Genomic DNA, 23,568 nt, shown 5'->3' with positions numbered 1-23,568 from the left:
TTGACACTTGTTTCGGAGAGAAAATCGAGTTCGTTTTACTTTGATTTTCTCTTTCTCAAAGGTATGTAGGAAAAATATAGTTTGATATGCCTAAAGTACAGGGTATTAGTAATACAAAATAGCCAGGTTTAGCAGAGTAAAATTCTCAACATTTCCAAATAAGAGCTCGCCATTCAGTGCTTCACGGGGTTTTTCGGAAACGACCATCAGAAAAAAAATCATTACTAATTTAATAAGTCCTTTTTCTAATATTTACAACGATATTTATAAAGATAAGAAGACGCTTTTACTGGAACAAGTACTCATTGTTTCTAATAATGAGCGCAAAGTCCTGAATTTCGTCGACTAGTATCATCAATTTTGCATTATTTCGACTTTTCTTGTAAGAGCTTGTTTGATCGGTCGGCTGAATTGATGTTACCTTAATCGTCCGAAATTTAACTAAAATCGCATGCGAGTTCGCGCGCCGTCTGAATGAGCCCTAAATGTAAAGTTTATTTGTAACACCTAATATTATTCCTTAAATAAAATACATTTATACTAAACATTTCAAAAGTGTAAATAACTCAAATTCTGGTAACGATAATTGCTATGGTAGGGGAGCCCAAGAGAGGATTTTTGTGTTTACTCGAGCGCGTCAGATTAAGATATGAATGATATCTTGCTACCCCGTGTAGTCTACCTTAACCCCTTTTAGCCATCTATGTTGAGCCCTTGGTTGGTGGGGGGTTCAACAAATTACTAAGCAGATTGTGAATTTGGTCATATTAGTCCAAATTAACGTTATAATTGTGTTATTACTAAATCTGATAATTATTTGCACGCATTTCCTTAATCTGACGGTTACAATGTAAAAATTAGGCGTCAAACGTCAAACTTGTGTTCGTCAGATTAAGAAAATGCCTAAAAACAAGTGTTATATTAAGTTATAGAAAAAATATAGCATTAACGTGGACAAAAACGACCAAACCCACAAACTGCTTAACGATTTTTTAACCCTCCACCAATCTCCCGAATTAAAAAAAAAATTGTAGACGCTTTCCGGCTCGCTGGAAAAAAAACTTTATATAACTTTTTTTCTTCTTATCATCTAATATTTCGATTCCAATAGGTCTGTATGACGCTCGAGTAAATCCCGATTTAGCATCATGGGTTCCCCTACTACTAGTTCAATATTTTGTGAAAAGCATAGATCTGGGGGCACGGCAGTGCCCCCGCCAAGTCGAGCAAAACAAAGAGGCACGGCCGTACCATCCTTTTCTCGAAGCAATTCAGGCCATTTTCGACGGCCTGTTATTTTGTGCTGGCTGAAGCTAGAACCCTGAATTTTCAGTTACATATAGGGCTTAACATGCTTTAGATATATTCTCAAAAACATCAAATCTGAAATTGTAGTTTAAGAATTATTGTACGTCAAAGTTCCTTAGTTTCGACACTGACACACTCACTCACTCGCTCACTCACCGATCATCACAATTCTAAGGTACTTCTAGCATACCCACAAGCTTCAAATTTTAAACATAAGTAGTTTTCAGCTTATCAAGCCATAGAAAACCTAAAAATATTGCAATATCAGTCACGTTTTAAACATCTAAGAACTGCATAAGTAAGATTGTAATTCCATATAAATATATGCTATTACAAAGTTACTGTTGCAGTTCCTACAAATAGTAGGTAAATTAAAGGTACACTACGATGTACGATGTGAGTATGAATGAAGATGTGTTTAGTTATGATATGTATATATATAGTATGGGTGTGAGTACCCGAAAAGAAGGACTGCCTACAAAAAGAGATGAGATCCCATCAAAAACATTACATGTAAAAAGATGCAAGTCTCGCAACGCTTCTACTACAAAAAAGTTTTGAGATGTAATGTGAAACCAAGTCGGTTATTTTAATCAGTGCCAGGGGGTGTTAAAACAGTATCAATAAGATATCTTCAATTTGTAATACATATAATGACTTGGCAATCGCATATAATGATTTACTCGTACCGTACTCGTAAATATGTGTAATGCTCAAACTGCAATTAACGCTAGCATTATGTTCAACTAGAATTATTTATTTTTTTATATGTAAGAGGTGACGATGGTCCTTATGTCATTATGCAGCCGTGCGATGGCCAGGTCATTATATGTATTACAAATTAAAGATATCTTATTGATACTGCTTTAACACCCCCTGGCACTGATTAAAATAACCGACTTGGTTTCACATTACATCTCAAAACTTTTTTGTAGTAGAAGCGTTGTGAGACTTGCACCTTTTTAACAAGCTTTTAAGTATTAGGTCGACCTGTATACAGTTAGTTACATACATGTAACTAACATGTAATGGAATCTAAGATAACTAATTTAACCATCTTCCAAGGATCGTAGCGTCATGAAAATTGGCAGCTGTATGTAGTTCTGATGACAATACAATCGTATTGTCATCAGAACTGTCGAACTGATCTGATGATGGAGACAGGAGGTGGCCATAGGAACTCTCGACCTGTTATGTAACTAACATGTAATGGAATCTAAGGTAACTAATTTAACCATCTTCCAAGGATCGTAGCGTCATGAAAATTGGCAGCTGTATGTAGTTCTGATGACAATACAATAATATGGTACTGTCGAACTGATCTGATGATGGAGACAGGAGGTGGCCATAGGAACTCCGTGATGAAACAACGCAACCTAATTGTGTTAGGGGTTTTTAGAATTGTCTCGGTGAGTATTAGTTGTCTGTCGTAAGAAAAGTACAGTCAGCGATAAAAGCTTGTACCAAAAATGAATTTTTTGCCAAAAACTTATTACATGTAATGTTTTTGATGGGATGAGATTTTACAATTGGCTACTTTCCTACTAGTCAAATCAGCTTCTTTTTTAGAAATGTCAAAACGATTTGCTAATATGGAATTTATATGAAAACGTGTGTAGTGTCGTCACAGTCAACTCACCTACTTTTTATACTTCCATCCGATTTATAAAATAGAAATGGTGTTTAAAAATAACTGCTATCTATGTTTTTCTAATAATGATCTGGTGCTTTATTGCGTGCACGGTGTGATATAATTTATTTTAAGTAGAGGATTGTACCCAATTAAGCTAATATCCATCGGCGTACATACGTAACTTGGGTTACATATCAGAATACCGAAAGTTGATTTACCTAATGTCGAATCACCTATGCTCGATTGACCTATTTTTTTAAACACCTAATGGTTTATTAACCTAAGCTCATAACACCTAATGAACGAATTACCTAATGCACGTTTCACCTACAATTGTTTTACCTAAGCTCAGAATACCTATGGTCGATCTACCTAAACTTTATACACCTAATGCCTGAAATACCTAAAACCGATTTACCTAATACATGAAACACCTAAAGCTGACATACCTAATGGACGATTCACCTAAAGCTGATATACCTAATGAACGATATACCTAAAGTTGATTTACCTAATGGATAAAATACCTAAAACTGTTATACCTAACGAACGAAATACCTAAAGTCGATATGCCTAAAGGACGGAATACCTAAAGTCGATATACCTAATCCACGTAATACCGAAAGTCGATATACCTAATGTACGATATCCCTAAAGTTGATTTACCTATTGAACGAAATACCTAAAGTTAATATACCGAATGCACGTAACACATAAAGTTGATATACCTATTTACCTATTAGGTACAGTCAACTGTAAAAATATGGATGCACAAATCATCTCCTCCAAAAATATGTCCCATAGCTCTTATGTCAGCGAATTAAGAACTATGGGACATATTTTTGAAAAAGTTGGCTACACCCATATTTTTACTGTTGACTGTATCTTATGAACGAACGAACGAATCATTTACTGCAGATAATCTAAGTAAATATAGCATTAATAATAAAAATAAAAATAATATTATATGTAATTAATGGGGTCCCTTTGTTAACCATAAAGTTTTAAGTCATAATGTATTGTATGTCATATTATCGTTAGTCATAAAACTGAAACCGTTAACTTTTCAGGATTTTCGTAAGATTATTCTATAGATGGGTTAGGTTAGGTTAGGTTTATATTATGGCAATCCTGAAAAGTTACGCGTCTCTGAGAAAAACCAATTATGACTAACGAAAATTCGGACAATACATTAAACTTAAAACTATTTGGGAAACAATAGAGACCCGTAATTAGTAGATACCTATAATAAAATTATTAAATTAAAAATGATAAAATCTATACATTTATTGATTAAATTCATTCTTACCCCCTTATTCATAAACGGGCTTCAATCATCAATTAGCTAGTAATCGTTTGTTTTTTCTGTCATTTTGACTTATGTATTTGTAAGAAAGCTGCCACTTCAAAGAAAACGAAATATTGCTGGAAAAGTGAGTTAGGTTAGGTTAGAACTACGACTCCCAAGAAAACGAACTGTTACCAGAAAAGTGGGTTAGGTTAGATTAGACCTGCGACCCCAGAGAAAATGAACTGTAGCCAGAAAAGTCGGTCATTCGATGTAAAAAAAATCGGTTCGCTGTTTGGTCGCAGTTCACCTAACACGCTCCTCCTCGCTTCGCTCGTCGTCGCACCTATCTTGACTCTGTGAACTCTGTGAAATGACTAGACGTTATCGTATTAATAAATAGCCAACTGAATAATTTGACCAAAGAAATGTACTTATTCCAAACGTTGTACACATAAAAATAATCTACTTAACAATAATTCTCTCAAGTAAAACGTTGTCATGATGAAAATTTGGCAAATGTTAGTTGCCAAAGTAAGTCATCTGCGAAAAGTTGGTTGGCAAGTGAAATTTGGACAATAAAACTTCGGAGACAAAGCAGAACACCGTAGTAAATCTTGGTCCTTAAATAAATCATCTACTCCGTTATACACGGTGTAACATGAGGAAACCGAATAATTTTAACAGCGTATTCCTGATCATGTTTAGAGATAAAAATGTCCTATAAACTTTTTTGAAATTCGCCTAGTTTCAGAGATAATATTAATTAAAAAAAATACAAGTTTTTATTGTTACATAGTGTAAAAGGCCTTTTTGATGGTGATGTTGCTGCTATGGGACGTGGTCTAAATATCCTTATTGATAGAAGTCAAAAAGTGACAAGTAACACTTTGCAAAAAGTAGGTTTTACGAAAAAAACATGTAAAAATCAATTTTAAGTGACAAGTTTACCAATAACATTTATTTTTTATGTACAAATACATTAAAAAAATTGAAAAACCAAAACAAAAAAAAAATTTTTTTTTTGCCAAATTGGTCTAAACTCATATTAAAGGACCATGGGCAGAAATGTCCCCACCCACCAACAGAAATGAAACATGTCTCATTTAATAGATCTTAGCAACCTGATGATTTTTTACTATGACGAGGATCGCCATATGTATGGGGTTTTCTTGGAAAACCGTGTTTTGTTTTTACATATTTTTTGCTCATTTCATTGAAAGTTTTTGTTTTTTTATTATACTAGTTGATTGATAAACAAGCATGCGGGGCTGCGTGATGGTAAACAGTCACCGCAGCCTATAGACGGATGTAACAACTCATGGTTATCACGTAATACGCGTTACCGACCATGTGACGTAAAGATCTTATGCCACAATACCCAGTAATTGCACTGCCATGTCTCACCCTTCAAACCGGAACACCGCCATGAAAACATAACTGCTTAGGGACAGAAAAAAACCCCATACATAGGGCGATTCTCGTCATAGTAAAAAATCATCAGTTTGCCAAGATCTATTAAATGAGACATGTTTCATTTCTGTTGGTGGGTGGGGACAGTGCCCATACAAATTTGCCCATGGTCCTTTTTTCTTTCTTTTGACCTCAGAAATGCGTGGTTAAAATTATTCGGTTTCCTCATGTTACACCGTGTATACCTAAATATGTATTATGACATTCAGTCGACTTATAATTGTATTACGATTTCACACTAACTAATAAGAAGTCTCAACTGATATAGTTCTTAAGTGAAAAAAAACATATTGGCATTGTTAAGTAAATAGCACGAACGGTAATTAATACAATAGAATCGGAGTCATTACTAAAATATTATTCAAGTGTTAGATCGCAACAAACTAGCATTTGTAGCAACAATATCCATATTAATTTAGTCAATAAAGTCTATACGATTTCAGTCAATTTCTGTACTATAATGGATTAGGGTTTTGTCAAGTTTTGTCCAAATAAAAGCTAAGTTCAGTTCGCATCTGAACCTTATCAGTATAGGCTTTGTAAATTCGCTACCCTACCTGTCTATTTGAAGGTAGTTAGGTATAATCTTAGATAAAATAAGCTATAGGTATTTCGTTCGTTAAAACATATACCAGCCTTAGGTATTTCGTGCATTAGGTATATCGACTTTAGGTGTTACGTGCGTTAGGTATATTAGCTCGAGATATTTCGTTCAATAGGTAAATCAACTTTAGGCATATCGTCCATTAGGTATATCGACTTTCGGTATAACATGCATTAGGTATATCGATTTTAGGTATTCCGTCCTTTAGGTATATCGACTTTAGGTATTTCGTTCGTTAGGTATAACAGTTTTAGGTATTTTATCCATTAGGTAAATCAACTTTAGGTATATCGTTCATTAGGTATATCAGCTTTAGGTGGATCGTCCATTAGGTATGTCAGCTTTAGGTGTTTCATGCATTAGGTATAATAGCTTTAGGTAAAACGTGCGTTAGGTAAAATGTGCATTAGGTAAAACGTTCATTAGGTGTTTCATCCATTAGGTTAATTGAGTTTAGGTATTATAAACTTAGGTCATTCAATGTTTAGGTAAAATGATCGTTAGGTAATTTAAAAATAGGTGAATCGAGCATAGGTGATTCGACATTAGGTAAATAAATTTTCGGTATTCTGATATGTAACCCGTAACTTGCATACCGAAAGTAGGTGTAGGTATTTACTTGCATACTGAACAAACTCACACGAAGTTTTTCCAGCGGATTACGTATTATATTTTCTCACACATGTTGTGATTAGGAAACTTTCTCTACATGCACAGAAGAGCAATAATGTACCTATCTATAATCAGAATATTACATTAGTTTGTCATCACATTGCTTAAAGTCCTGGCATTAATGGGTACCCCACAGCCCTAGAATTTGGACTAAGTTTTGAATTGATATGAAAAATGTTAAAAAAGGCAAATAAAATTTTCATTCCTCATGCTCTGAAAGTAGGTCATTGTTGTTCTAAAAGGTGTGCAGAAAATGATACGTTTCTGCACTAGAGCATTTTAGGTTCCAAGTACGATTTTATTAATTTTTTTACGATAAGCAATTGAAATTTGGGTAAAAATGGATTTGTTATACAATTTCCATTCTGATATTTGACTCCCCATTCCATAAATAACGATACTTTTGCCTAAATTGTTAATTGAAAGTACCCTCAAAAATACTATAAAAATTTATACTTAGTCATGTTTTGAAGAAAAAAACGCATGCATTTTACTTTGCTAGTATTCGGAATGAAAAGAAGAGTGTATTCGGGTGAAAGGTATCATTTCAGCGTCGGACTATTGTCGCTCTCACTGCGTTCGAGTGCCAAACTATCTCGGCAGAAATGTGTGACTTTCATCCCTTGGTTAACAATCTACTATTCCTGTTAAACAATCTGATAAATTTCATGGACAGATCTTTTGAAATCTTACCTAAGTATACCTTTAAACGAGCAATTCTTGTATACCTATACATATATCTTTACATGTATTTTTATATACCAAGTATTTCGGGGATTTCGGAAACGACGGCTCTAACGATTTCGATGAAATTTGCTATATGGGGGTTTTAGGGGCCGGAAAATCGATCTAGCTAGGTCTTAAAGCTCCATCACACAGGCGCGTTTTGCGGGCGGCGCGTGAGCGGGGCGCGCCGCGTGAGTTTTTAGGGTTCCGTAGCCAAATGGCAAAAAACGAATCCCTTATGGATTCGTCATGTCTGTCTGTCTGTCTGTCTGTCCGTGTATGTCACAGCCACTTTTTTCCGAAACTATAAGAACTATACTGTTGAAACTTGGTAAGTAGATGTATTCTGTGAACCGCATTAAGATTTTCACACAAAAATAGAAAAAAAAACAATAAATTTTGGGGGTTCCCCATACCTACTTAGAACTGAAACTCAATTTTTTTTTTTCATCTAACCCATACGTGTGGGGTATCTATGGATAGGTCTTCAAAAATGATATTGAGGTTTCTAATATATTTTTTTCTAAACTGAATAAGAATAGTGTGCGCGAGAGACATTTCCAAAGTGGTAAAATGTGTGTCCCCCCCCCCCCCCTGGAACTTCTAAAATAAGAGAATGATAAAACTAAAAAAAATATACACATGATGTACATTACCATGCAAACTTCCACCGAAAATTGGTTTGAACGTGATCTAGTAAGTAGTTTTTTTTTAATACGTCATAAATCGTAAACCGCAATTTTATTGTTACTTGCTGCTCCTTGCTGCATGAAGGGTTCCTCATGGGCGAGTCCGACTCGCACTTGGCCGCTTTTTTTATGTTTTCCGAGCTAAGCTCGGTCTTCCAGATATTTTTATGATAAATCGAAAAGGACGACGTCGCAAAACTGTATGTAATTTCTACAGTACACATTTTCTATGTCCTAAAAGCTCTGATTAATACTATTTTTGCGTCCTTTTCCTTGAGAAAACTAACAAGATAACTACTATATAGGTACCTAATAAAAAAGAAAGCCTGGTCCAGGGAATCATTCTAGCTTTTATTTAGCCAGTATTCTGAAAAAGATTGATTATACAGGAAAAAATCGGGCAAGTGCGAGTCGGACTCGCACACGAAGCGTTCCGTACCATTATCTATAAAAACGGTCACCCATCCAAGTACTGACCCCGCCCGACGTTGCTTAACTTCGGTCAAAAATCAAGTTTGTTGTATGGGAGCCCCACTTAAATCTTTATTTTATTCTGTTTTTAGTATTTGTTGTTATAGCGGCAACGGTAATACATCATCTGTGAAAATTTCAGATCAGATTTTATCACAGATCACGAGATACAGCCTGGTGACAGACGGACGGATGGACGGACGGACGCACGGACGGACGGACAGACGGACAACGGAGTCTTAGTAATAGGGTCCCGTGTTACCTTTTGGGTACGGAACCCTAAAAAGCTCCAACGAGGGCATAATCTTGCAGAGTGCTCATAGGTAAGCCCACCGTCTCCGAAAACCATAAAATATTAAATTCTATAAATATTACGGGGACGACATTTGTGGTCAAATCAAAAATGCCAAGTCGTAAATTAATGTACCAACTACCTACAAAATTATAAAACAGTATCACAATTGATATCCTGTTAGAATCTGTAGATACACATCGAGGAACGGTTGACCCAAATCCAATCCCTACTACGGTCTATTTACACTACTGCATAGGGCCGCATAAAAAATCGTGGTGTTTTGGAATTGGTGGTGCGGGTGATGGGGCGGAAATGGTTTAGCCACGCCTTTAATCTCTCTCTTGTTCATTGACAATACTTTCTAAAAATGATCTCAGGAGCTGTTAAATGTTTAGTTTGTTTCATTTAAATACTAGGTGTAGGTATATTATTAGGTATAGGTATTTATTATTAATTAGATGGAACTTATTCTTATTCACTTCGCCGTATTTGCGAAAATATGCTGCATCTCTTTTCTTTTACTGCAGCTACACTAATAGAAGGCCGTTTTTTCAAGTTTTAGGTTAGGTTTCGTTCATGTCGTCTCTGATATGGGTGAATATGGTATCGATGCACTCAGTGTAATGCCCTGAACACAAATATATGAGATGACAAGCGCGAAAGTGGTGGGGGTAATTGCTATGACGTCATAAAGTCGGCAGTACAAACTTTTATTTTTATTTTCTTTGAAACATACCATGTGGGGTACCAAATGAAAGGGTTTTGTGAGTAGATCACAAATATATAACATACTGTAACATTTTCAATACTTGGTTTAACAAATTATTAGAAAACGTTCAAAAGTTTCACAATCCTCTGTTGACTTTCAAGTGCTCTAAATTGAAAATGGCTGAATGGATTGGTCCAAAATACATACCAAGAGACTGTGAATATCCTCTTTATAATGTTTAAAAATAATTAACCAGATATATTAAAAAGTAAGAAAAGTACATCAAGTTGAAAAAAGTATAATTTTCTGTTACATTAAACTACAATTATTATTAAAACAAACAAAAAAACCCGACTGTTGACATATATTTTTGTAGTGGTCTTTTCACTAGCTTTCATTTGGTACCCATATTGCTGCAGTAAGAAAAAAAACGAAACCCCCCCCCCTCCATTTTTCATTCACGAATTAAACCACACCTCATATGTCAAAAACCGTCCAGCCGTTTGGGCTGTAGGGCGTGCCTAAACGGCTAGACGGTTTTTGACATGTGAGGTGTGGTTGAATTCGTCAGAATTGTGGTAGTGACACAGGTTATATAAATTTTGAAAATGACGCCCGCAAATGAAAAATGGAGGGGGGGAGGGTTTGTTTTTTTTTCTTACTACAGTTACACTTACTATTTTGGACTAATCCATTCAGTCATTTTCAATTTATAGCAGTTCGAAGTCAACTGTGGATTGTGAAATTTTTGAACGTTTTCTAATAATTTGTTAGACCAAGTATTGAAAATGTTACGGTATGTTATATATTTGTGATCTACTCACAAAGCCTTTCCATTTGGTACCACACATGGTATGTTTAAACGAAAACAAAAAACCGGGCAAGTGCGAGTCGGACTCGCGCACGAAGGGTTCCGTACCATAATGCAAAAAAAAAAAAAACGAAAAAAAAGCAAAAAAAAAAACGGTCACCCATCCAAGTACTGACCACTCCCGACGTTGCTTAACTTTGGTCAAAAATCACGTTTGTTGTATGGGAGCCCCATTTAAATCTTTATTTTATTCTGTTTTTAGTATTTGTTGTTATAGCGGCAACAGAAATACATCATCTGTGAAAATTTCAACTGTCTAGCTATCACGGTTCGTGAGATACAGCCTGGTGACAGACGGACGGACGGACGGACGGACGGACGGACGGACGGACAGCGAAGTCTTAGTAATAGGGTCCCGTTTTACCCTTTGGGTACGGAACCCTAAAAAAGTTAGTACTCCCGACTTTATGACGTCACAGCAACTACCCCCACCACTTTCGCGCTTGTCATCTCATATATTTGGGTTCAGGGCATTACACTGAATGCATCGATACCATATTCACCCATACCCGAGACGACGTGAGCGTAAATCGATTTCCAGAAGACTTTTCTTTCGTTGGCCGGGCCACTATAAGGAAATAGGTGCAAGATTTAGGCAAATACCTTCTACTGCGAAGTGAACCATGAATGATTGTAACTTTATACGTTTGGATTTAAAAGAAATTTGACTCAAAGATAGTTCTCTTGTAGGGCATCCATAATTTTAGTATAAAATAATAAAATAGACTAGAGACCCGTTGCGGCGTCGAAACGCCGCTAGAGAATACAGGAATTCTATTAGTGAAATGAGTATACCTACTTAGAAAACTTTTGAAAAAATAAAAACCGATTTCAATACAGTTTGAAACTCAAGACTTGGTAAAAACCGCTTGTTTGTTAATTTTCTTAAAAATTACTGAACCGATTTGGAATTTTTTAAATCGATTCATAAACAAAGGGGTTCTGCGCGAGCAAACATTAAAAAAAACCGGGCAAGTGCGAGTCGGACTCGCGCACGAAGGGTTCCGTACCATAATGCAAAAAAAAAACAAAAAAAAAAGCAAAAATAAACGGTCACCCATCCAAATACTGACCACTCCCGACGTTGCTTAACTTTGGTCAAAAATCACGTTTGTTGTATGGGAGCCCCATTTAAATCTTTATTTTATTCTGTTTTTAGTATTTGTTGTTATAGCGGCAACAGAAATACATCATCTGTGAAAATTTCAACTGTCTAGCTATCACGGTTCGTGAGATACAGCCTGGTGACAGACGGACGGACGGACGGACGGACGGACGGACGGACGGACGGACGGACAGCGAAGTCTTAGTAATAGGGTCCCGTTTTACCCTTTGGGTACGGAACCCTAAAAAGGCAGCCGAATTGAGAACCTCCTCCTTTTTTGAAGTCGGTTGAAAATGAAGCCACTTTATCGATAAGAAGTCATTGTCAATAGATAGGTAGGTACTCTAAAAACACTCGTTAACCTTTTCGACGCCGTGTCAAACACAAAAGCTGTCACGCTGACGCCACGTCACCGAAGTGTCAAAACTGAAATTGAACTTTATGCATATACACGTAGGTCTATGTTGCTCTGTGGTCTGTGACCGATTAATCGGTCTTTGGCGTTGAACCTACGGTGCGGATATATCAGTCATTGGCGTCCAAAAGGTTAAAAAGATATTTTAAACATTGGCTATTGAATTGAATATGAATTTGTTTTTTCAATACCTAATCAAAAAGTTTTCTTTTTTTTAACCTTTTCGACGCCGTGTCAAACACAAAAGCTTCACTTTGTCACTCGGACGCCACGTCACCGAAGTGTCAAAACTGAAATTGAACTTTATGTATGTGCACGTAGGTCTATGTTGCTCTGTGGTCTGTGACCGATTAATCGGTCTTTGGACCTGCGGGCGCAGCATGGTTCCATTTTTATCGTCTATCACTATGCCCGTCACTTTCGCACTTACATAGTCGTTAGAACGAGACAGGCATAGTGATAAGAGATAAAAATGCGACCGTGCTACCAGGCCTGCGGTGCGGATATATCGGTCATTGGCGTCCAAAAGGTTAATCTCTGTAATTTCTTTTTCACGATCGGTACTTTTTTTGCACATAAATTTGGTACGCGACCACAAACTCAAGAATGACGACATACTCGAGTAAGTAGGTATTAGTTACTATGGAGCGTATTCAGCGGTCAGTAAGAATACCGAACTTTAACTATCCATTGCTGACTATTAGAGGACTCCTATGTGTTATACCTAATGAGAATTTTCATGAATTTTTGCGTTGATTGATTAGATCGCAGTGGCTATATAAGGGTCAAATTTAATTTTCACTCGTCAAATAAATAATAAAACAAAAATTGCAAGGTTTTTGGAAATTCAACCCCTAATGGGGTTAAAAAGGGGATGAAATTTCGACATGGAGTGCAAATTTTATTTTAAGCTAGGAACTTGAAACTTTGCAAAAAGGTATTAAATTAAAATACAAGAAAACTAATTTCAGCGTTTTTGAAAATTCATCCCCTAAGGTGGTGAAAAAGGGGTTCAAAGTTTGTATTTGGGGATATTATTAGAAGACAGGAAAAGTAATTTCAGCGTTTTGCAAAATGCATCCCCTAACAGGGTTAAAATAAAAAGGGGTTGAAAGTTTGAATCCATTACAAATGCTTTGAAACTTCTTAGAAAGGAATAATTACAAAAAACGACGATTACAAAAAAAGTAATTGCAACGTTTAAGAATAAGAATAAGAATCTTTTATTTGCGATAAACATTACCAGGTACATGGGTTAAAAAGGGGATAAAAGTTCGTCTTGGGATGCAAATTTTATTTTAGAGTCTGTGCGGAAAGAGAAGAGTCGTGGCAGAAACGGGAACTAACATTTTACATTTTATATGGCAATCAAACCTTTGACACCTGTCTTGTAAAAAGTAAACAAACTTCTGTCATTGTATATTTTTATTAACAAAAACCGCTAGTTTTATGTATAAAATATTTTCTAAACACGATAAAACCGTACATAAAACCACAAGGAAAATTATATTTAACATTGTTCGGTTTTGTCAGCGGGAAGAAAACGGCTAAAAGCCGACTATCGACTTACAAAATATCGCGGAACGTGTTTCCGCTATTCACGGGTGTTGATGTAGTATTTAATATTAAATAATTACCTATTTAATAAGCCCCCTAAGTAACTTGTCTCCGGTACATAATCGGTAAGTATATTCATTCAAAATATATTAATTTTCATAAATATGCAGGTCATTCATGATCTTTAAAATAACTGACAAATAGTCGTGATATGCCATTTTATGCATATTTATATATGTAATTTTTTTTTCAGGATTGTGTAAAAGTACCTACGGTATCTCGAATAAAAGACCGCTAAGTAGGTGATATGCAAGAATTCGTAATCTACGTGCCGGATTCAAGCACATCCAGTTCAGATGAAGATACGTAGTTCTATGAGTGTCCCTGGTTGTTCTGAACTTCTGAAGCTAGCTCAAACATAAGTGACATTGAATATTTTAATTCAGACTTCGATTACAAAGAATAAAACTTTTTCTAATAAAATATTTCTTTATTTGTAAGTTCGTTTACTAGGTTCTGTTAGTTGAGCGTTTTCCAAAAAAAGTGTAGGTACATTTCATTCATGTCTTCAAAATATTGACTTCTTGGGCTCATTTTACTCAGAATCATTTGTACATTCACGCCTCATACATGAAAAAATATGTCCCAACATTTTGTATGATTTTTTTTTGCCAGTGCGTCAGGTTCATACAAATAAAAATAATTTCATACAAGAATGTGACGATCTAGAAAGGAAATCTTTGGACACATTTTTTCATGTATGAGGCGTGAATGTACAACTGATTCTGAGTAAAATGAGCCCAAGAAGTCAATATGTATTTTGAAGACATGAATGAAACTTTTCGGCGAAGTAAAATATCGTGAGATGATGAGAGAACCAGACATATCCGAATAAGGCCTACCTACTTATGCACTATTTTTATTCATATTCATATTTATTATTAATAATGTACACATACATTACAAGTCAAGTTTACAATGGGTGAAATATATCCCAGATAGTAAAATTACAGTTCTATTACCCAATTTCTACCAGATCTACCCGGTTGTGTATTAAAATAACTATTGGACTGCACAGATTAGGCAGAGCATAAATGAGACTCTATCTTGTTTGGTACTAAAATTACAGTTGTATTGGGCAGATTCTTATCTAGTTTTAGCAGTTTTGTCAATCGCACTGTCACTTTTTAGTATCTGAGACATAAAAACAAGTATGTTTTAAAAAGAAAACTAGTGCCTGCGCTAAATTAGAGGATTGAGTTGACGAGCCGACACCACCACCAGGATCCGTTTAGTAAGCCGTGGTAAAAAACCGGAACAAAAGGGATTCAAGTATCACGTGACCAGTGTTGTCAGCATAACAAAAACCATAAAATAGCACTGGCGCGCCCTCAAATCCCACGACTCTTCTCTTTCCGCACAGACTCTAAGCTAGGAACTTGAAACTTTGCAAAAAGGTATTAAATTAAAAAACATGAAAACGAATTTAAGCATTTATTAAAATTCATCCCCAAAGGTGGTGAGAAAGTGGTTGAAAGTTTGTATGGAGATCAAATATTTTGTGAGTGCGGAACTTGAATCTTTGTATAAGGGCATATTATTAGAATACAAGAAAAGTAATTTCAGCGTTTTTAAAATTCATTCCTTAAAAGGGTTAAAAGGGGGTTGAAAATTTGTATAGGATTCAAATTTTATTTTAAGCTAGGAATATTTAATTTCGTAAAAACTTATTTCATTAAAAGAGAAGATAACTAATTTCAGCGTTTGTCTAAATTCATCCCTTAAGGTGGAGAAAAAGGGGATGAAAGTTTGTATGAAGGTCAAACATTTTTTTAAGTGCGGGACTTGAATCGTTGTTATAAGAGCATATTATTAGAATGCAAGAAAAGTAGCGCGGAAGTAGCGCGGAAGTAGCGCGGGGAGCGCTGGTGGCCTAGCGGTAAGAGCGTGCGACTTTCAATCCGGAGGTCGCGGGTTCAAACCCCGGCTCGTACCAATGAGTTTTTCGGAACTTATGTACGAAATATTATTTCCTAATTGTCGGTCGCTTTTCGGTGAAGGAAAACATCGTGAGGAAACCGGACTAATCCCAATAAGGCCTAGTTTCCCTTCTGGGTTGGAAGGTCAGATGGCAGTCGCTTTCGTAAAAACTAGTGCCTACGTCAAATCATGGGATTAGTTGTCAAGCGGACCCCAGGCTCTAATGAGCCGTGGCAAAATGCCGGGATAACGCGAGGAAGAAGAAGAAGAAGAAAAGTAACGCGGAAAAGTAGCCCACGCGGACGAAGTAGCGGGCAACAGCTAGTATTTTACTATTTTCGCATCGATGACTTGTAAATTGAATGTTTGGCTACTGTGAGTGTGACATCCACCCGGCGATTATGACATTAAAACATGTATATTTAAGTAGATAGTATAAAAATCGGACCATATCAAAAATCGAAACATATCAATATCATCGATCCATATCGGGTCATATTAAAAATTTGTCCGATTTTAAATATTTTTATACTAGGTACCTATACAATACCTACATAATTTTTGTCATAACTGTGGAACGTCACATTTAGTGTAAATCAACTTTTAAGTGTTCAACGTCACACGGACAGAGTCCCTGATCGATAATACAAATTTATACAAAAGTATGAGTTTTTTTAGTATTCCGTTATGTTCCTATTAATATTTTCTAACATTTTATTACAAAACATTTCATTTTGTTTACAATTTACCCGTTCTTTATTGGTTGTCCAACAGACCAAAAGTTGGTTTTCCATAGTAGGACGGATTGTCCCCTTGCAACAGTGCACCGTAAAATTTTGTGTTATGAAAAAAATACTGTTGTGGAATTGATATTTAAACACATTATCATTTTTATGGATAAGTATCATCAATAAAATATACCGATTTGTTATATTTGCATGTAACGGTTTATGAATTTCTTGCGTTTAAATTTTGTCCCTTGAATTATCCACGTCATGCAGGTCAACTGGACAACCATAAATTGGTTATGAAATCTAAATATATATAACGTAGCAAGATACTTGACGACAAGTTCAAGTTTCTGGTAAGCAGATAGGCCTACTCGCCATTTTGATTACACGAAACTTCGATTACAGTCGGTCGAGTACTGTTGGAGAGTGTGGGTGGCTTTATTATATGTCCATCGGACCACTGGCATAAATACATAAATACTTAACATATTACAATAAATTGTATTGTACCAGATACTACTTCACATATATTTTACCGTAAGGGTGAAATAAACACAAAAAATCTTTAGAATTTATTATACGGCTCAAAGTTTTAGATAAGTCCCTCTGACAACTAGTCACTTGGACAACGGAAGTGGTTGTTCATAGGACATTTTGGTTGTCTCTTGGACTTTTTAGATTTTTATAGGGTCTGAAACAAAAAGGTATAAAGTATCAGAAAGCACTAACATACATATATATGTTGGTGCATTCTGATATATTATTAAATTTGTTTAATTTAGTACCCTCTTTAAGATTTATTATTAATATTTCCATTGGACAACCAGACATGTCTATGGGACAACTAAGTTGTCCCTAAATTGAAAAACAGATATCTTTATTTTTTTCTTTGTAAATTAAAGAGCAGTTCATATTTTTTTTAAAGGTACAATAACACAATATAAAACAAAGTAGCAGGAGCAATTTTCTTACATCACTATAACTATTTCGCGTTTTAATTTAAAAAATCCGATTATGTGAAATAAGAGTTGTCCAGGGGATATATTTTAGGGATATATTGTGAAATTTCGTGAGTATATGCCATATATAAAGATAAAAAATTATACAGCATTGTTTAATTAATGTAATTAAAATAATTGTTTAAACAATAATTGATGTCTAGTATGTTTAAAAATACTTTTGGATAGTGGTCCAGGGGACAGGGCAGATTTGGGCTGTTGAATTTTTTTCGTCATATTCACTAAAATGTTAAAGAAACAGCTCTGCTTTATACATAATCATAAACTAGAGAAACTTATCTTTTAAATAAAGTATATAAATATGGACAATAACAAATAAAAATAAAAATCCATAATTTCATCATGTGGACATTTAAAAGTTGATTCACCCAAGTTCACATTTTTGCTACGGCGAGCGTCGTCTACATTTTTATGCTATCATAGTAAATACCTACCTATCTTAGTAGTTTGCGCCTATGCCTAATCAATGCCTAATCATATCAGTATATTACTACCAGTCTTAACATGCCAACACAGCCATGGTTGCGCGTACCTATAACTATAACGAAAACAAAACAAAACTTATCTGTTCTCTATTGAATATGCGAAGCCGCACTTTGCAAAGGTCGAGAACCTCTGCGACAATGCATGGGAGTCTTCCACGCCTCAACTGCGTCTGACAAACCCTGCACTAACACTAACCGCAGAAAAACGCCTTTACGTTATAAGTACAGACCAATTTTTAGCACAGACGGAATCGGCATCGGCTAAATGTCGCCCTTGAATTCGCAAAAAATAAACATAGCATTGACCTCGACACATATGATAGGCACGATGACGAGAGTAGGTCTATTCAAAGCCAGTTAGATTAGGGCAACTATTTAAATGTGTAGTACGCGTTTGGTGAATGCGGTAACTAGAACTAGATTCACCGGCTAGGTTGATTTGACGGTGACGTCACCGTCGTCTGAGCCGGTGGGCCCTAATTCGACGTCAGCTAGTGCGCGACCCACAAATCTACAGACACAATAAAAATTCGGCAACATACGGCGCGAAACGGCACAGGTCAATGAACCTGTTGTATTTAATACACGCACAATGTACCTTATCGCGAATACTGTAGACTTAGAGGAGTACTTACGTATAAGCGGCGAGCGGAGTTTGTAAAATGGTTATTTATAGAAAGATTGTCAGTTATGATTAGTAGGTATAAGTACAGTCGCCATCAGATATATCGGAGCGGCCAAGGTGCTCACAAATATCGGAACACGCCTCTATTGTCAGGGCGTTAGAGCGCGTGTTCAGATATTGTGAACACCTTGGCCGCTCCTATATATCTGATGGCGACTGTACCTACCTATTTTTATAGTCATTGGGTACTTACTGAACATAAAGTAAGCAAGGCAATTGTAAACAGGGACTTCTAGGTGTTAGGTATTATGACAAGTACATTTTATAGGTTTAATTTACTAAAAATGTATGGAGTGTAGAAGTACCTCTACCTTCCATATAAAAATGCTAAAAAAATTACTTACGGTGATGTGACCACTTATGATCTATGGAGACTATCGATGTGACATGACAATGACAACCCATAGACTAAATTTAATCTTTGTGTAAAATTATAATACAACCTCACCTGACATACTTAGGTATGATTTGATAATAATATGACCTGAGTGCTCGGAGTAATTAACAATTGGTTATATCCTCTAAGCCTGAGTGACAAGAGGTGACAAGTAACGATAATTGGGATTGGGAATAAAAAATATTATAAAGTAATCATAAACTATATATAAGAATATAAAACCATATATTATAATATTTACATACTTAGGTACATATAAAACTCGTAAAATAAGTTATAAATATTCTTAAACTATACTAACACTGTCTGAATACAAAAAATCCATAAAAAGAAAAGTTGTTTAGAAATCTGTCAAATTTCAAAAATAGTGTTGTGATGTCCTAATTAACCTGCAGGACCAGTACCGATTTTTTTTTACGAATCGAGCTGACTATCGGTACTTTGGTAATATAGGGTACCCGGTGCAAAAGATTTAATTTAATTTAAAGTGAGCGAAAGCATTATTTCTCAAGCAAGACAGGCATACGCCGGAAACAGAACAAGAGTTCGTTTTAACGCTGCACTTTAAACCTTTAATGCTATTGATATCAAGAAAATGTGAGAAAGGAAGTGTCTGTGTCCTACGGTCGTGCTGCTACATACTTCAGTCGATTTCTTTGTGAAGGAAGAGTCTGCATTCACTTTTAAGTTATTTTAAACTTTATTAATACTTATGAGTAAGGGCGATAGTCGCGGTGAGAGTTGGTTGAAACCTTGTCCGCATAAAGCAAAGCACCCGCAGTAGCCGCCCTACCTACCCACATAATGCGGCGGATACAGATCCGAGTTTCTTACACATACAAACGAAGTACGAAGGCCAGTTTTAAATATGTGAATGTGTCTCGCTCGGCTCGTGAACACATACGGCTTCGATGATCAGCAGGTGTAAGCGAACTAAAGCAAGGGGTTATTGCGATTAACTCTTTTATCCCTTCGTTTCCATATCAAAGAGTAATGAACCTTGTTCTTCTATTGGACGACGTCGATTAGTGACCGTGTGATTTTTGTAATCGTAGAATAGGTATGTAGAATTAGTGGTAAAACAAACTTATTATTTCAACCAATACCTACTTAGGTAATTTATAAAATTAGCTTATAAGTACTTTTTTCACACAATTATAGAAGATATATAGAATTATAGAGATATTATTAATTAAAGAAGTTAGTAAATTAGTATGGATATCTAGTACCTACGTAACTTTATTCAGTTATTCAAATAGGTAGGTACTTATATCTAAATTAATTGACTACTATTTTAAAGAGTATCCATTATTGTGATGTTTCATACTAATAAGATTTAAAAAATTGCGATACCTACCGGAAGAACATTCCAATTCGCAAATATCTTAATTATTTTGCAAGATTCTAGTTGGAATATTTTAGTAGATAATAATTTTAGTAAATAAAAATAAAGTAGGTAGTTTAATGTTTAAATGATCCACTAATCAAGCTATAAAATAAAAATAATAAACACTATTTATCTATTTTCAGTGTACAAAACTTCAAATAAAGGGACACATAAAGAAACTGAGGTGCAAATTTTTGACCAAAGGATCTATTATAATAACAAAGGACAGTGAATCGATTACGAGTAACGAAGGTCAGAGGGTTTGCGAGTGTGCGTGTATATGCAAGTATGCAGGCGAGCTCGGTGCGGCGTCGCTGCTGCACGCCTGCACCGCGGGTTGCAACACCCTCCCCCCTTCACTCTCGGCTTCTCGCTCGCCGCCGTCTTGCCGTTGCCTGTCTCACCTCGCGGCCGGCAGCCTTGCGCGACGCGCCGCGCTCTTTCACATTCAAAATTATTCGCAACCATTGCAAAAACTCTCTGTGCAATAAAAATATCTTACTCTTGCTGCGGTCGCAAATTAGGCTTAAAACAGAGAGATTCTTTAAACTTTATAAACAAATTAAGTGCCTTTGAAACTTTGAATGCACTCCTCGTTGCATATCCCGCTCGCGTCGTTATGAGAACCCCGTATTGGCGGTCACGTTGACGTCGCGCGGTGCCGCCATATCTGTCTCGGCCACCAACTAGCAAAATTAATAGGTAATTATTTTAGTGTACAGTGTTTCCTGTAGAATCATTTGTAAAGTGTTTATGTGAAATGGTGATTTAAATATTTCCGTATAATCTGCAGTGATTCTAACTGGATTCTATTTGGAAATAGTGGCGCGCGCCGGCCGGTTCTTATCGGGTGCAATGCAGTTGCACTCTCAACTTATTGCAGTTTTGCATTCAGCAAAGTTTCATGCGCGGAAAGTTTTTAGTGTTTGTCAATCGCCTCAAAAGAAGTTCTAAAAGTGTTTTAAAGTGATTATTCCATCGAAAGTGATGTGTGTAGCAGTTTATAAAGAACTGTCACAGTTTACTCTGATGTGTTATTTCGGTCATTGACCGCTGGATTTCGCATCCCCGTTATTGTTTAGGGACATTGTTAAGACTTTTGACATATTACCGATTTTTTGTTTTTAGGCTAAATAAAAACGTGTCACTTCACTAGAATGCATTGACCCGCGCATTCGCTATTTGAAATTTACCTTCACCCGGATGGAATGAGGAGTGCACAATCCCATTGTTTCACAGTTTCATATGTTTGAACAGCATTTGTTTTTTTGTTTTTCGGACGATTAGAGAATTGTCAATTTCTTCCAAAATTACAAAAATTACAAAATAAGGTAAATATTATTATTTTCCCAAAGTTCACATTTACACAAAGTTACATGTGTCTTTGCTTACGATTTACTGTTAGTCAGCACTGTTCACTAGCGTGGCTCATTGGAATTTTGTCATTCGACGCTTATCATGAATAGTGGCACAACTCAAAATAAAATGCTATTGCATTTAATATTCTATCTTTTACTGGTAAGATTTAAAATCGAACGGCATTTCATTTTGTTTTATGCCACTATTCATGATAAGCAACGATATGACATCATCACCAGACCAGCAATAGAAAAAAATAATTTCTAAGTGTATTAAGTAACTAGCCTATGTACTAAAAAAATAGATTTCAAGTACCCACTATTCAATTTCAAGCTCCACAATATTCAGAAACAAGTGTGTTGTGTGTACAAAAGTTTAATAAATGTGCAGAATGGCGGAGGGTAATGGAGAAATATCCATTGAAGAGGTGCCCGGAAAGGACTCCGACATTGGCCGAACACCAGATTACCGCAAACTAATTGACTATGGCTTAGACCCCAAGGTAAGCATTTTATTTTATATTTTTAATTTTACTAGAAACCATTAACTGTAGCATGTACAGTGCTTAAATTTAAATATTAATATTTTTACTTTTCTGTTCGTAGACTCGTTATACATTGGAATAAGTTTTTGTTATTTAACAGATATCACACCATGTGTATGATTTTTGATTTATTTACAATGCTACACAGCTAATAAAAGATTTATATATACCTATCAAAATAGTTGCCGATGTAAAATATATAGAGTGGGTTGCGCTATTTATTTTGATTCTGCGTTGGCATTCCAGAAAACAATTCTAGAATTTAGAACAAAGCAGGCAATATGTCTGATACATAATTGGGGCCAAATGTTGTTCACCTTGGCATAATCATTATTCATCATATATTTATTGTCTTATTAGATTCCACCTTTAGCTCCTTCCAGTAGAAATGCAACTCATTCCAATAAGAATCTAACAAGATTTGTAGTATCCTTATCCTTGGTTTCTTATATTATATAGGTACTATGTTAAATACTTATTGGAAATATATTTTTATAAGAAAGATATATTTCCTTTATTTTTTATATTTATTTTCATAACCATGAAACAATGATTTACTTTAAACAATGTTTTGCCACTGTTAGAAATTATAAACTAGTACTTTTTTTACTTTCACATCTGACATTGTGTTATGTTATGTGGCCACTTTATAAATTATGTAGATACTACAGGTACCTAATTACCTTATCTTTTGTTATTCAACATTCAAGATTAAACAAATTCCTATCTATTTGCTTTTGAACGTTGAACATTATATTAGTTAGGTACATATTGTGTATTGCCACTTTTTGACAATATCCTAATAACTGTTTTATTTTAAACACAAACAAAAATAACTAGAATCCAAATGTAGTGTCATTTGTATAGCAACTTTGGTTCTGTCATAGGTTGGCAACTGTCTGAATTACAGCACTATCTCCCTGAGGTATAAACTTTCTCTTTGATACTGGGGTTAATGTTTTGACCTCTTGCCTATCTGTTTACCTGTAGAACCTCAAGATACTGAAGATTGTTATTTTAAAACAGTTGCCATGTGCTGGATGACCTATAGAATGTTATACAGAAAGTAAAACATTAAGATTTTAATATCTAGTGCCCCTAGTCTGGGTGCATATGGCATAATCATGTTTTCCTTGTCTGTGCATTGTTGAGTGACAAGACAAGC

The 23,568-nt window shown here is 35.5% G+C and overlaps 1 protein-coding gene and 1 long non-coding RNA gene across 11 annotated transcripts in view; both read left to right on the top strand.

Annotated features, from left to right (window-relative positions):
• The first annotated feature begins 7,907 nt into the window (after positions 1 to 7,907).
• Positions 7,908 to 23,568, top strand: part of LOC134803758 (uncharacterized) — a 102,777-nt gene continuing 87,116 nt past the window's right edge. Inside the window, exon 1 of the long non-coding RNA XR_010146015.1 lies at positions 7,908 to 8,208. This is a non-coding gene — a long non-coding RNA (uncharacterized LOC134803758). The remainder of the gene's footprint in view (positions 8,209 to 23,568) is intronic.
• Positions 20,795 to 23,568, top strand: part of LOC134803641 (heterogeneous nuclear ribonucleoprotein R-like) — a 35,643-nt gene continuing 32,869 nt past the window's right edge. For 2 of the 10 annotated variants that reach the window (XM_063776465.1, XM_063776428.1), the window contains exons 1-3: positions 20,797 to 21,202; positions 21,629 to 21,831; positions 22,250 to 22,361. In XM_063776465.1, the coding sequence (XP_063632535.1) occupies positions 22,251 to 22,361 (111 nt within the window). In that variant the 5' untranslated portion in view covers positions 20,797 to 21,202; positions 21,629 to 21,831; position 22,250. Of the gene's footprint in view, positions 21,203 to 21,628; positions 21,832 to 22,249; positions 22,362 to 23,568 lie in introns of all 10 variants that reach the window. The other 8 variants (XM_063776470.1, XM_063776453.1, XM_063776446.1 and 5 more) reach the window with 6 other exon arrangements.

The sequence above is a fragment of the Cydia splendana genome, chromosome 2, assembly GCF_910591565.1.
Source record: "Cydia splendana chromosome 2, ilCydSple1.2, whole genome shotgun sequence".
Taxonomy (NCBI): Eukaryota; Metazoa; Arthropoda; class Insecta; order Lepidoptera; family Tortricidae; genus Cydia; species Cydia splendana.
Note: the sequence above shows the minus strand (reverse complement) of the source record. Positions and strands in the feature narration are given on the sequence as shown.